Source organism: Oryctolagus cuniculus, chromosome 12 (genome assembly GCF_964237555.1).
Source record: "Oryctolagus cuniculus chromosome 12, mOryCun1.1, whole genome shotgun sequence".
Taxonomy (NCBI): domain Eukaryota; kingdom Metazoa; phylum Chordata; class Mammalia; order Lagomorpha; family Leporidae; genus Oryctolagus; species Oryctolagus cuniculus.
This window is the reverse complement of record NC_091443.1, coordinates 71,258,167-71,271,128: the sequence shown is the minus strand read 5'-3', so window position 1 is coordinate 71,271,128 and position 12,962 is coordinate 71,258,167. Positions and strand designations below refer to the sequence as shown.

The following is a 12,962-nucleotide window of genomic DNA, read 5'->3' as shown; positions in this document are numbered from 1 at the left end:
GAGAAGTACCTGGCTCCTGCCTTCGGATCAGCACGGTGCTGATCCGCGGCGGCCATTGGAGGGTGAACCAACGGCAAAAGGAAGACCTTTCTCTCTGTCTCTGTCTCTCACTATCCACTCTGCCTGTCAAAAAAAAAAAAAAAAAAAAAAGAGAGAGAGAGCGAGAGAGATTATATATATAATGAAAATAATGTGGCTACAAAAGTCATCCCTAATTTGCTGACAGAGAAGCCACTCTTTTCCCAACTACTTATTAGATTTAATCAGATAAAACACAGGTTACTTTCAGTGTAAACTACTCTCCTTTAGGTTTAATATATACCATTTTTGGTACTCTGACAAGTACCAGCCAGTAACTAAATACATCATTTCGTTGAGAAGGAAACGGTCAGCATTGTTTCTTCTTCATTTTCCAGGTGCCCAGACTAATGATTTCTGGAGCACATTGTCCATTCTGTAGTTTAGTTATAACAGACTACCTTAGATCTCCTGATGTTGTCTTCTAAAACCAAGATATTAATATTCGGGGGAATACATCAGCATGCACCAAAACCCACGTGTAAAATGGTTCTTCTTCTTGACTTGCAGGCAAAACAAATTTTTACATTCAAAAAAGCATACCCTTATTGGAGTATGATGAACATTAATAACCTTTAAGCTGAAATAGGAGACCTCAAATAGAGTTTTTTACTTTTTTTTAGGGCTGTATGGAGTTAGGACTTTCTTCTGCTACTGGTGCTTCTTTTTAGTGGCTATGTTTGAATAGTACTGGTCTAAGTCTTCAGAACATGTAATTATTCAGAGTTGATGCAGATTGAAATACAGACAGAAGTCTTAATTTTCATTCTTTCAACACGTAATCTAGGAAAGAACAACTGTTTGCCCAGTGCTGGTCTCCACTGTCTCCCATCTAGTAAGAGTCACTGTCTCTTCTGACTCAAGAAAAGGAGGTTCCTTCTTTTTTTTTTTTTTAAGATTTATTTTATTTATTTGAAAGTCAGAGTTACAGAGAGAGTGGAGGAGAGAGAGAGACAGGCAGAGGCAGATCTTCCATCCACTGGTTCACTCCCCAAATGGCTGCAATGGTTGGGGCTAGACCAGGTCGAAGCCAGGAGCTTCATGGGGGTCTCCCATGTGGGTGCAGGGGCCCGAGGACTTGGTCTATCTTCCACTACTTTCCTAGCCACATTAGCAGGGAGCTGGATCGGAAGTGGAGCAGCTGAGACTCACATGGACGCCCATATGGTATGTCGGCCTTGCAGGTGGCGGCTTTACCTGTTAAACCACAATGCCGGCCCCAAGGAAGTTCCTACCCTCATATCCACTTTCTTTTATTCAGGAAGTTCCTTACTTTACCATTTGAAGTCCTCTGGGGCTGAGTACCCTTTAGGAAAGTGTTAGCATTTTACAGATCATTTTGATAGAATTCTCAGCATGTTGTTTGCTCAGCCAATGTCACTTTATACTTGACTTTCCAACGTTTTAAGTGTGGGAAATAAGTGTGTTGCTGATTCAAGTGTATCTACTACTGTGAACCATACATGCAGTTCCATGGTGCTTAATTTGTGAATCTTTTATGTTAGGGCTGCTAACTTACTGATCCAATGAGATCTAATCAGAAGCTGTCAATCTATTAGAAACAAAACAAAAAACCTTAAGAACATCTAGCCAAATCTGTGGGCTGCGTGGTGCAATTTAGCTCAAAGAGACAGGACAAGCTACTTAATTTCTGTATTTCCTAAATTATCTAAGTATTACCTTAAAGTTGGGTTGTGCTTCAGACGGGTGTGTTATTCACCTGAGAGTGAGGAATTTTCCTCAGCTCTCTAAATTATGAGGCTAAATTTCCCAAAACAGTTGTAAACTCTGCAGACTGCTTCAGGTTTTATAAACGTAACTGGAGGCTACTTAAATTATGCTAAGGAGGAAACACCTATCCTGGAACTAACATATATCAAAATGGGCCACAATTTCTAAATATTTATTTAGGTCTTTAAGTCAGTATGATTAATCCTTTCAGTTGTGAAACAATAAAGCAGTTATATAAGGTGAAGATGAATGATTTCCAGAAAATCTGGGATTTCTTCCTGCTAAAGAAAGAAGTTAATTGCTGTCTAGTGACATTAGGCTATGTCGATGTCTAGTTAAATAACCAAATCAAGTCTCTTTTTTTTCCCCAAAATGAGGTGATTTAAGCAAAAATGAATGGTCCAGAAGTGTCACTTCTTTGCTTAAATTGATCATATCATTATGACTTTAAAGACCTAACCAAAAAGGGGAAAGAGATTGTACTCAATGGATGGGCTCCTTTACATGTTAATTTTCATTGACTTTCCAGATATTAATGAATGTGTACTGAACAGTCTTCTCTGTGACAATGGACAATGTAGAAACACTCCTGGGAGTTTTGTCTGTACCTGCCCCAAGGGATTTATATACAAACCTGACCTAAAAACCTGTGAAGGTAAATGATATTTTTATTTTCATACTATATGCTTTGCTGCCTTTTGGAATATCATTAGAAAACTTGAAGAATAAATTGGATTCACTTCTATTTTAGACAGTTATGTCAGCTTAGTTAAAATTCTGTTCCAAACGGCACTTGTGTATGCTTTGTAAGCCACTGATGGTATTTACCCGACTAGCTGTTAGCAGTAATGCTGACCTGTTTTTGTTTCAGACATTGATGAATGTGAATCAAGTCCTTGCATTAATGGAGTCTGCAAGAACAGCCCAGGCTCTTTCATTTGTGAATGTTCTTCTGAAAGTACTTTGGATCCAACAAAAACCATCTGTATAGGTATTTATCTTACTGAGAATGATTTTTCTATGTTTATTAATGCTTGTACACTATAGTCAGCTTTTACTGCAAAAGAGTTGTGTGAATGAACCTTAAAAATGATCGGGGAATATCACAATATTCTTAGAATTGTATTTATGAAAAATAAAGTTTTTAAAAAAATGATCATTGTATGTTATTTCATATGTTATCTTGTAATTGCAATATGCATGTTTTAATTTTTGATATAAATTCCATTAACTCTGTTAATTATTATTATTCTTTTTACAGAAACCATCAAGGGTACTTGCTGGCAGACTGTCATTGATGGGCGGTGTGAGATCAACATCAATGGAGCCACCTTAAAGTCCCAGTGCTGCTCATCCCTCGGAGCTGCCTGGGGAAGCCCATGTACCATATGCCAAGTTGGTAAGAGGAACAGATGGTAGAATTCTTATGCCATTGCTCTGCTTGCTTTGCATAGAATGGGGAACCCAGTCCTTCTTTTTATTGGAAAATATCTAATTCAGATAACCTCAATGAAACAAATAGAGCAGAAAATAAGGAAAATGTGAAAGAGAAGAATTGTATATGATTTAGTTAATTCTTTTTTTAAAAAAAAAGATTTATTTATTTATCTGAAAGAATTACAGAGAGAGAGACAGAGAGACAGAGAGAGAGAGAGATCCTCCATCCACTGGTTTACTCTTCAAATGGCCACAACAGCCAGGGCTGGACGAGGCTGAAGCCGAGAGTCAGGAGCTTCATCTGGATCTCCCATGTGGGTGCAGGAGCCCAAGTACTTTGGTCATCTTCTGCTGCTTTCCCAGGCACATTAGCAGGGAGCTGCATTGGAAATGGAGCAGCTGAGACTCAAACCGGCACCCATATGGGATACTGGCACTGCAGCCAGCAACTTAGCACACTATGCCACAGTACCAGCCTAAGTTAGTTCTCCTCTAACTGAAGTGTGGTTAGCTTGTGTTGCTTTCTGAAGTACCAATTCCTATAGGCTGTGTCTGTCTCTGGAGCCTCATGGTTAGGAGTCCTTAGCTTTTTATGTGTGCAAATTTTCTTCCAAAAAAACTAATTGATGTAAAGGAACTAATATGCATGCCTTACCTTCATGAGGATTGCGGGTGAACTTCTAATCTTCTGGGAACCTGAGGTTTGAGAGCCTTACTCATGGCTTTGCTGATCAGGAGTTTGGATATGTGAATGTGTGAGTTTATTTGGTGTGAATGCTGCAGGGCGTGAGCTCTCCAAGTGCTGCACTGTATTTTCCATATTCCGTTTACAGTAATCCTACCATGTGATTCCCATCTGCAGGCCAATAGTAAGAGAGATATCTATATTCAGTTTCACTCTTAAGCTGTCACCTTTACATGATCTATGATGTATTTGCGTATCTTTTAGATATCTTTCAGGAATTGGGCTTTATCTGAGGAGACAGTTCATTATTATTCTTTCTCACCTATGCAACTTCCAAAACACTTTGTTATCTCGTGCTTATTCACAGCAACAAAATCTAACTCATGTTCCAGGTCTTGTTTCGTGTTTCTTACACTATGTCATAAGTACCAAGTCTGGATATTGTTATCTCAGATTTGTCGTGGTTTTTTTTTTTTTCCCACAGATCCCATATGTGGTAAAGGATACTCAAGAATTAAAGGAACACAATGTGAAGGTATTTCTGATTATTTATAAACCACACACTTTTGTGTGCATGAAGAATGCTCATGTTAACTTGGACTGGTCAAAATGGTCATGTAACTTCACAGTGAGAAATATGCACTAGAGGAAAAAAATAGTGAGAACTGCAGAACAGACAGATATTAATTTCACAAGCGTATCTCCGCTATTGCCAGAATCAGATGACTATGACCAAAGGACAGGATGACTAGGAATGTTTTAAGCCGACCACACTCTAGAGCAATTGTATTTCCAAAGTGCTAATTATCGGTCAAAAGAGAAAAACAAACAGGAAGTTTTTATGAGACTGTAAAATCTGCATTTTTCTTGGTTTGCCTTGGGGTTTTGTTTGTTTGTTTGTTTGTTTCATGGTCATGGATAATTTGGAAGTATGTACTCTCTTGCCTCCTTGTTGGAAGTCTACGTGGATTCTCTCCAGTGGCTATGATTCTTTCTCACGGAGTCCCACATAGACATAGGTCATGGTGACTAACACAACCTGACATGACACAGCAGCTGAAAAATTTTAAAAACAGCAATTAGTCCCATATGTGGGATGAAATACAGTTTTTTTCACTGTTAAAACAAAGAGGAACACTACAGCCCCACCCAAGATCTTGCTTTCCAAATGATGACTGAGTCCTTTGGACCTTCTCTGGTCCAGACCACTGTTAATAACTTATTTGACCTCAGCAACACATTTTGGAGCATAAGTGGCCACAACAACAACAACAAAACCCTGAAAGGTAGAGTCTACACTCCCCAACCTCATTTAGATCTAGCTTTCTTCCAAGGAAAGATTTAGAAAAAAGTTTTAAATGTTTCTGGCCTGGGAAGTTATTTATTATAAATAGAGACACAGTGTGTTTGAGTTTCTTAACTAATGCTCCCCTTTTTTTGGCATTAGCAAGTAAGTGCCTTTCTTTGGATTAACTTGATGGTGAATATTTTTCCAAATTAAGCGCAGAGAACATGCTGCTCTTCATTAAGCAAACTGGGAAGGATTGGTACCTTTGAAAGAGATGAGGCGGATGACGAGTCAATGAATATGAAAGTCTTTTGATTCTCCTCAATCAATAGGGGACCACCAAGGCATTGATCAAGCAGTCTGAGATCACTGCTGAGTTAGCACTAGGTGCACATTTTCTGAGACTTCTCAGGACTTCTGAAAAGAGATTCTTGACTGGTCCACATATTCTCAGATTGATCTTTTTCTAAGCTCGCCTTCAAGCCATTTCTTTGCTAGTTTGGAAGACTGGGTTTCTGTTTCTCCATTTACTTCCAGACTTCTGGTCTTATGCAGCTATGTACATGGTCCCTGGGAAGCTTCCCTGAGATGTCCACAGTTAGCAGAGCTGTCCCCCAAGAATTCACACCTGCTCCCTGTCTCTGCAACCCAAAAGTTGCATCCTGAGACTGATGGAGAAACTCAGGTTTCTTTTCAGGCAACCCAGACATACTACAGCAATTATTTGGAGAAAAATTAGTTTTGTCCCTAAATAGGGATAAATTAGGTTCAAATTGGCCTTGCTGCTGTGAGAATAATTATGAATTCAGTAGTGGGATAAAATTGACTATTATGTAGATATATTAACTTTTTTAATATGTGCTTTTTAAAAATGTTTAGATATAGATGAATGTGAAGTGTTTCCAGGAGTGTGCAAAAATGGCCTGTGTGTGAATACTAGGGGCTCATTCAAATGCCAGTGCCCCAGTGGAATGACATTGGATGCCACCGGAAGGATCTGCCTTGGTAAATATTGCGCTCATGATTTTTCTGGTAGTCATGTCTGAAAGGTTAATAAAACTCAGCAAGGTGAATCTGGGCATTTGGTTCCAAGTGCAGACACATGTTTCCAAACTCAGCATGTCTCATGGGATTCATGGTGAGGCCCTGGACAAACAGCCTTCCAAAATCAAGCTTTGTATCTGTTCCTTATAGAAAGAATACAAAGCATGTTAGTGAGGAGCAGTTTTAGTCCTTTATTATTATGTAACTCCCTTTAATCACTGCCATCACAGTTAATATTCTAGAGGTCCTAACTAGGCCCCTAGAAAACCATGTACTGTAGGGTACAAAGTGGGAGCTGGGAGAAGAACACTGTTACCACTTCATGGGAAGCTCTGGCCCCTGTTCTTCTAGGTAAGCCTTTCCATTGGGTGAGAAAGGCAGGTGCTTGCTGGAAATACCTGTTTCAGAAGTCACAATATCACTGCTGTGTACCTGGAAGAGCCCAGAGCTATTGGCATTGCCAGTCAGGGTTGGATTCTCCATAGCAAGTGCTAGTCCCCAACTTGGGACTTCAAGGCCAGTCATGTCATCCCTGTGTTATGGAAGAGAACCCTAGAATATAGAATAGAACTTTACAACATAGAATCTAGAATTCTTAGTCCTTGGAATAGGTCCTACAGTCATGCTTGTGGGTTCTAGAAGACTTATTCTGGTGTTGCTACTAATGTTTGACTGCCAGGAATATATCCGTTGGACCCCTTGGACTTGTGGTTTCTGAGTCCATGATCCTGGCAATGATGCTCACTTGTATTGTGTACCTGAAACTGTATTACTGTCAAAAGCATCCTTAGTGAAAACCTCTTCTAGGTGGTTTAAGAAGTGGAGTACAGTTAAAGGATTTTCATCAGTTACAAATTAGAACTGGCTGCTAGATGTAAAACTTTATGGCTTCTAGTGCAAGCATTGTAGAATGGAAGAATTTGAAAACTAGAGTCATTGTAACTAAAGACGTCAATTAATCCCATTCTGAGTCTGTTTCTTTGTTTAGGAGGAAACAGCATTTGATGAAAACCTTCCTGGTTCTTCAGTTGGAAGATACTCCAGTGTTTAATTTAGGATTCATTTAAACAATATCCATTTTAATATAGGCGATCTAAGTATAAAGTTTTCAATAAGGTTTCTAATGCTAGCAAAAGCTCATGCATCTGAGGGAATGACAAATGATGGCATTGTGAAGGAGAAAGAGAAGAAAGATGGGTCTTGCATTTTAATTACACCGTACCAGTGTCAGATGCATAATCTCACTGAAGCTCCACAGCACCTCCTGAGAGATGGTGTAGCATCAGATAATAGATGTGGAGATTCAGGTTCAGGGATAATAATTTGTCCAAGACAAGCAACTTCATTGTGCAACAGGACCAACATCCAGGTCTTCTGGCCAGTGATTTGTTAGCCTTTCTACTACTCTTCCTCCTAATCCCACAAATTTGGGGTTGGGGCTGGAAGTGTCTCTGTGTATCCCCAAAACTGTGCACATAAGCATATGTATTGGAAAAGAAGAGTGAGTAGCCCATTCTGTGCTGTTTCTCATCTCTAATCTCAAGCAGGGCAGCCTTCATTCTGGAGTTCACCATTCCTCTCTCCAAATATTAATGAGGTCTGAGGAAAAAGCAGGTCACTGAGCCTGTGTTGCTTTCAGCTAGAGGGAAGTGGCCGAGGCGTCCCAGACTGCATGCATGGGTGGTAGGCGTGTTTGTCCAGGGGGAAGCACTGTGGGACTTGTTTGAATGCTGCACTTCTTGCAGAAATATCAGAAAGTAGAAAGGGAGCTTGTCACAAGTAGGGGATGTAAATATGGGCTGCCAGAAAGCAGTGAGTCTATATTAGACAAGAATACCCACCACCTAGTACATGAATTCCAGATTAATACAGATATCGACAATTATCGTGTTTCTCATACTTTGCCCAACAAAAGTTGCCAGTTGGGGGCCGAGAAAACAGCAGCTCTCCTCAGCCTCCCTCTGTTTCTTGGGACAGACATCCGCCTGGAGACCTGCTACCTGAGGTACGATGATGAGGAGTGCACACTGCCTGTTGCCGGCCGTCACCGCATGGACGCTTGCTGCTGCTCCGTAGGGGCGGCCTGGGGTAGTGAGGAATGCGAAGAGTGTCCTATGAGAAACACCCCTGAATACGAGGAGCTCTGTCCCAGAGGACCTGGCTTTGCCACAAAAGAAATTACAAATGGGAAACCTTTCTTCAAAGGTAAACTGTTGTCAGCAGTTGGTTGTTCAGAATTCTAGTGATAGAGTGGCCTTAGCTTGGGTTCCCGTACAGTTTTGTGTTGGCTGCTCAGGTTCACACACTGTCTCTCTTGTCGACCTGGACCTTGTTATTATAACTTCATATCTAAATCAACTTATAAAAATGGAAAATAAGCATATCGATATTATTTATTTATCTCTGAACAAAAATATAGACTTTATTTATTTATTTTACTGAGTGGTTCAAGAATCCTCAGGGATTGAAATTGTTCTGTCTGGAGAGAGATTCTCTAGATGGCCGTCTTAAATGTCTCTTAAGCATATTCAAAGGAACTTGAATAATTTGCTTCCAAAGGCTGTGGCAATCCTTACCACTGAAGGTTTGGTCAGTGTTCCTAAGATTTGATCTGCCAATTCCAGGTGTCTTGGCATTATCTAGAAATGAACCTCTGTTTTTGGGCCTCAGGTCTTGCTTTGAAAAGACTCCTATAAGGAGAAACTTAGCTGATATGTTACATATTTGCAGTCCTCTGCAAGAAACTATTTGCATTATGTTAATGAAACCTTAATGGTAGGTGATATTGAGAAAACATCTTTTAAAATAGCACAAATTATTTGCAAATAATTTACATTTTAAATAACATCTTGGAAGTTCTTATAAGAATGTTTATGTATCTATAAGCATGAAAAATCATTAAGTGATCATTTCATTTTGCTGTACATTCCATTGGTTGCTTTGGGGGCAATCTATTTTAAGCATCTTCTGTGCATTTTAAGGATAAACTCTAGTAATGTAAAACAGTTATTCATGCCATTCAGCAGATCATTGTTAAGTTTTCATTATGTGTAAGGCCCTGTGCTGGGCTCTAGAAGTCCAAGTAAACACACTCTTTGCTTCTCTAACAGTGCTTTCTAAAATGTAGATATTAAAATGGCTGGAAATGTTTGCCAAGTCCTATTTCTCATGGATCAGTTCTTTGAAACAAGTATTGCCAAGATGTTAAATCAAGACCATCCAACCTTCTGAGTTTAAATAGTGGGCACTGAGCCCTCCTCGTTGTTTGCTCATAGCTTTCCCCCATTTTATTTTTCTTAAAGATATCAATGAGTGCAAGATGATACCCAGCCTCTGTACCCATGGCAAGTGCAGAAACACCATTGGAAGCTTTAAATGCAGATGCGACAGTGGTTTTGCTCTTGATTCTGAGGAAAGGAACTGCACAGGTGGGTGCATGGGCCTCAGGGGCCAGGGGAGGGGATGTCCTTTAATATTCTTCATTTTTGCTGTGCTGATACCAGAATTAAGGCAGTCCTAACACTGACTTGCTGCCACTTGCTCCTTCTGTGCAGACATTGACGAATGTCGCATATCTCCCGACCTCTGTGGCCGAGGCCAGTGTGTGAACACTCCAGGGGACTTTGAATGCAAGTGTGACGAAGGCTATGAAAGTGGATTCATGATGATGAAGAACTGCATGGGTGAGTCTCTGGCCATTTGGTCACTGGGGGAAGAAAAGGATTCCCAGAAGCTTGAGGTTCTCACTGCTGCCCTGGAGTGACCAGTGTGTCGGTAACTGATCTGCAGCAAAGGCAGACTGACATGCCCAAGGAATGAGAGAGTTCATGCTGTGGGGCTATGGGTGACCTTGGAGGCCAGTTGTGGGTCCTTGAGAAATGGGCTTTAGCACCTAGAGTAGCCAACCTAGGGAAGGGAGAACCTTTCGAGTGTAAACTGGAGAAGTCCCATGGCAAGGTTTTTGTCCAACATTTCTAGGACAGGAGATTGATGAAGCTGATTGCCTTGGATCAGGTTTCCTAGAAACAAAGTCTAAAGTGGGGATTCTTGCAAAAGTGGTTTTGATTTTGCTTTGTTGTTTCTTTGTGAGAGAGTATTCTCAGGAGGTATCTATTAGGAAGTGAGGGAAGAAGGGCGAGGCAAAGGAAGAAAATAAGCTAAGAGCTAGGCTGCGTTTCAGTCTTCCTCTGACCCCACAGGGAGCTCTGAGAGTATGTATGGTGCCAGAGTTGTCCTGCCATGTGAGGAAAGAGGTCAAGGCTTAATGCTCCTATGTTATTTCCATTGATTGTTGGTCTTGGGAGAAGGATATGGTCAATTATGTGAGGCATTTCTGAGGGAGGTGGGTAGATATCTCCAAGAAGGAGCCCGAAAGTCCTTAGCAGCCAAGACTCAATGGGGAATGGCTGCTGCGCCCTGGCCAAGGGGATCACAGCACCACAGATATCTTCAGTATGTATCCTTTCCACGTTGCAGATATTGATGAGTGTCAGAGAGACCCTCTCCTGTGCCGAGGAGGTGTGTGTATAAACACGGAGGGAAGTTACCGCTGTGAGTGCCCGCCCGGCCATCAGCTGGCCCCGAACATCTCCGCATGTATCGGTAAGAGGGGGCTCTCAAACCTCTGGCTTGGCTTAAGTTGTTTGGCCCCTGTCTGTGTCAGAGTCAGACACTTATGCTTGTACGTTTGCTCCTCTTATTCTCTAAACAGATATCAATGAGTGTGAGCTGAGTGCAAACCTCTGCCCCAATGGCCGCTGTGTGAACCTCATGGGGAAGTATCAGTGTGCCTGCAACCCTGGTTATCATTCAACTCCTGATAGGCTGTTTTGTGTTGGTAAGTTTTACATGTAATTTTATATTTTCTTTCATTTTGTTGCTTTCTAAAAATGCCCAAGCAGAACTCTGCTCTCATCACTAATTACTTCTACTTGATCTTTCTTGTTTCCCTATAAGTAAAATTATTTTGTTAGTGACTCACAATCTTTAGCTCTCACTTCCCTTGTCTAAAGAACGAGATAAGAGAAGGATATAGAAAGTTTAAGCTCTAGCAGGTATAATTTGACCCATGCTGTTTTGAATAATAAACAGCAGCATATGCTTTGCTTATGCACATGCATAATAGGAAGAGAAATTAGCCAATAACAACTAACCATCTGAAATAAAGTAACCAGGTGACTCGTGGGAAAGACAAAGCATAGGGTGAGATCTTTGCTGGTAGAGGGTTTAATTCAGGTAGAAGATTTCAAAAAATGGCTCTTGGAAAGAACGCCATGGAATGTTCATACCTTACATTGAAGTAGAGATCATGTCTGGCACTCCTTGAAGATAGGTTTTTGTGGGACAAGCATTTTGCTTTGTGGTTGGCCTTCTGTAGATTTAGTCGTGCTGTGAAGAGTGGCACAAGAAAACCCTGTGGCTTTATTGTGCCCAAAGTCAAAGTGAAACTTTGTAGAAACTGCCAGTTTTTGCCTGGTTTGGGGTGTACACCATGTGGAACTGCCAAGTCTCACATGGTTTCCACTCAAAACCATAAATAAGCCCAAATTCTTCTGAAACATGGCCCAGGACAACTCAGAACTGCAACTCAGGTTCTTGAAAAAAATTGGAACGTCAGCCAACCAAACTGAATTTCAAGTCTGTAACCAAATCAAGAGGATTTCACCCCTGTGTCTGTGATCATAACTGGGATGTGTTCTCCTAGCACATGCTACTTCTGCACAGGAGATGTCACACTGTGAATTGTGTAATCAATTCTTCATTTGTCTTTCCTGCTTCAGTGTGACCATGAAAGCAGGGGTAATGATGGTCTCATTCATTGTTTCATTCTCATCTTTAGCACATCACAGATGTATAGTTAATGAGTTCATATTTGTTGAGGTAATCAATGACTTCTAGTTTCCCTAGGATTTTTTTAATCTTTATTTGACCTATGCCTGAAAACATGAATATGTGTGATGATAATAGAGAAGAAGGAGTCCCAGTTCACCTTGTGTTACCATAACAGATTGTGAGACAGTAATCTGTAATGAACAGAAATGTGTTGGCTCACATTCTGGAAGCTCAGTAGTCCAACATCAAGGTGCAAGCATTTGGCATGAGCCCTCTTGCTATGCCATCATGTGATAGAAGATGAGAGGGAGAAAGAGAAAAAGGGGGCTGAAGTCACCTTTGTATAACAGCACCCATCCCACCAACAAGGCTGGGCCTCTCGGTTCCTATTCACCTCTTAACGATTTCATCTCTTAATACTGTTTATAATGGCAATGAAATTTCACCATGAATTTTGGAGAAGGTGGACATTCAGACTGTACCAGAAGGTGATGTTGTTTTCATTTCTCTTAGACATTGATGAATGCAGCATCATGAATGGTGGTTGTGAAACCTTCTGCACAAACTCTGAGGGCAGCTATGAATGTAGCTGTCAGCCAGGATTCGCACTAATGCCTGACCAGAGATCATGTACCGGTGAGTAGATTTTAGCTTTCTATTAAAACTGTGAACAGCAGATCCCTAAGGATTCCCTAAGTGGTTGAGGACTGAGGCTTTTGTGTCAGACAGTGTTGGATTCAAATCCTTGTTTGTCACATATGTTAACTGTGTGTCCTGGATCAAGATACTTAGGTTCTGATTCCTCATCCGTAAAATGGGGTTGAGACTGCTTGTGTGGAAGATTTGCAGAGTAACTGCCACACAATA

The 12,962-nt window shown here is 40.8% G+C and overlaps 1 protein-coding gene across 2 annotated transcripts in view; it reads left to right on the top strand.

The window, feature by feature from the left end:
* The window catches only part of FBN1 (fibrillin 1), a 259,234-nt gene that overhangs the window by 168,187 nt on the left and 78,085 nt on the right, over window positions 1-12,962 (top strand). For both annotated transcript variants that reach the window (XM_051822402.2, XM_051822403.2), the window contains exons 20-30: window positions 2,339-2,464; window positions 2,681-2,800; window positions 3,071-3,208; window positions 4,416-4,466; window positions 6,099-6,224; window positions 8,241-8,468; window positions 9,566-9,691; window positions 9,818-9,946; window positions 10,740-10,865; window positions 10,975-11,100; window positions 12,609-12,731. In XM_051822402.2, coding sequence (XP_051678362.1) covers window positions 2,339-2,464; window positions 2,681-2,800; window positions 3,071-3,208; window positions 4,416-4,466; window positions 6,099-6,224; window positions 8,241-8,468; window positions 9,566-9,691; window positions 9,818-9,946; window positions 10,740-10,865; window positions 10,975-11,100; window positions 12,609-12,731 — 1,419 coding nt within the window. The remainder of the gene's footprint in view (window positions 1-2,338; window positions 2,465-2,680; window positions 2,801-3,070; window positions 3,209-4,415; window positions 4,467-6,098; window positions 6,225-8,240; window positions 8,469-9,565; window positions 9,692-9,817; window positions 9,947-10,739; window positions 10,866-10,974; window positions 11,101-12,608; window positions 12,732-12,962) is intronic.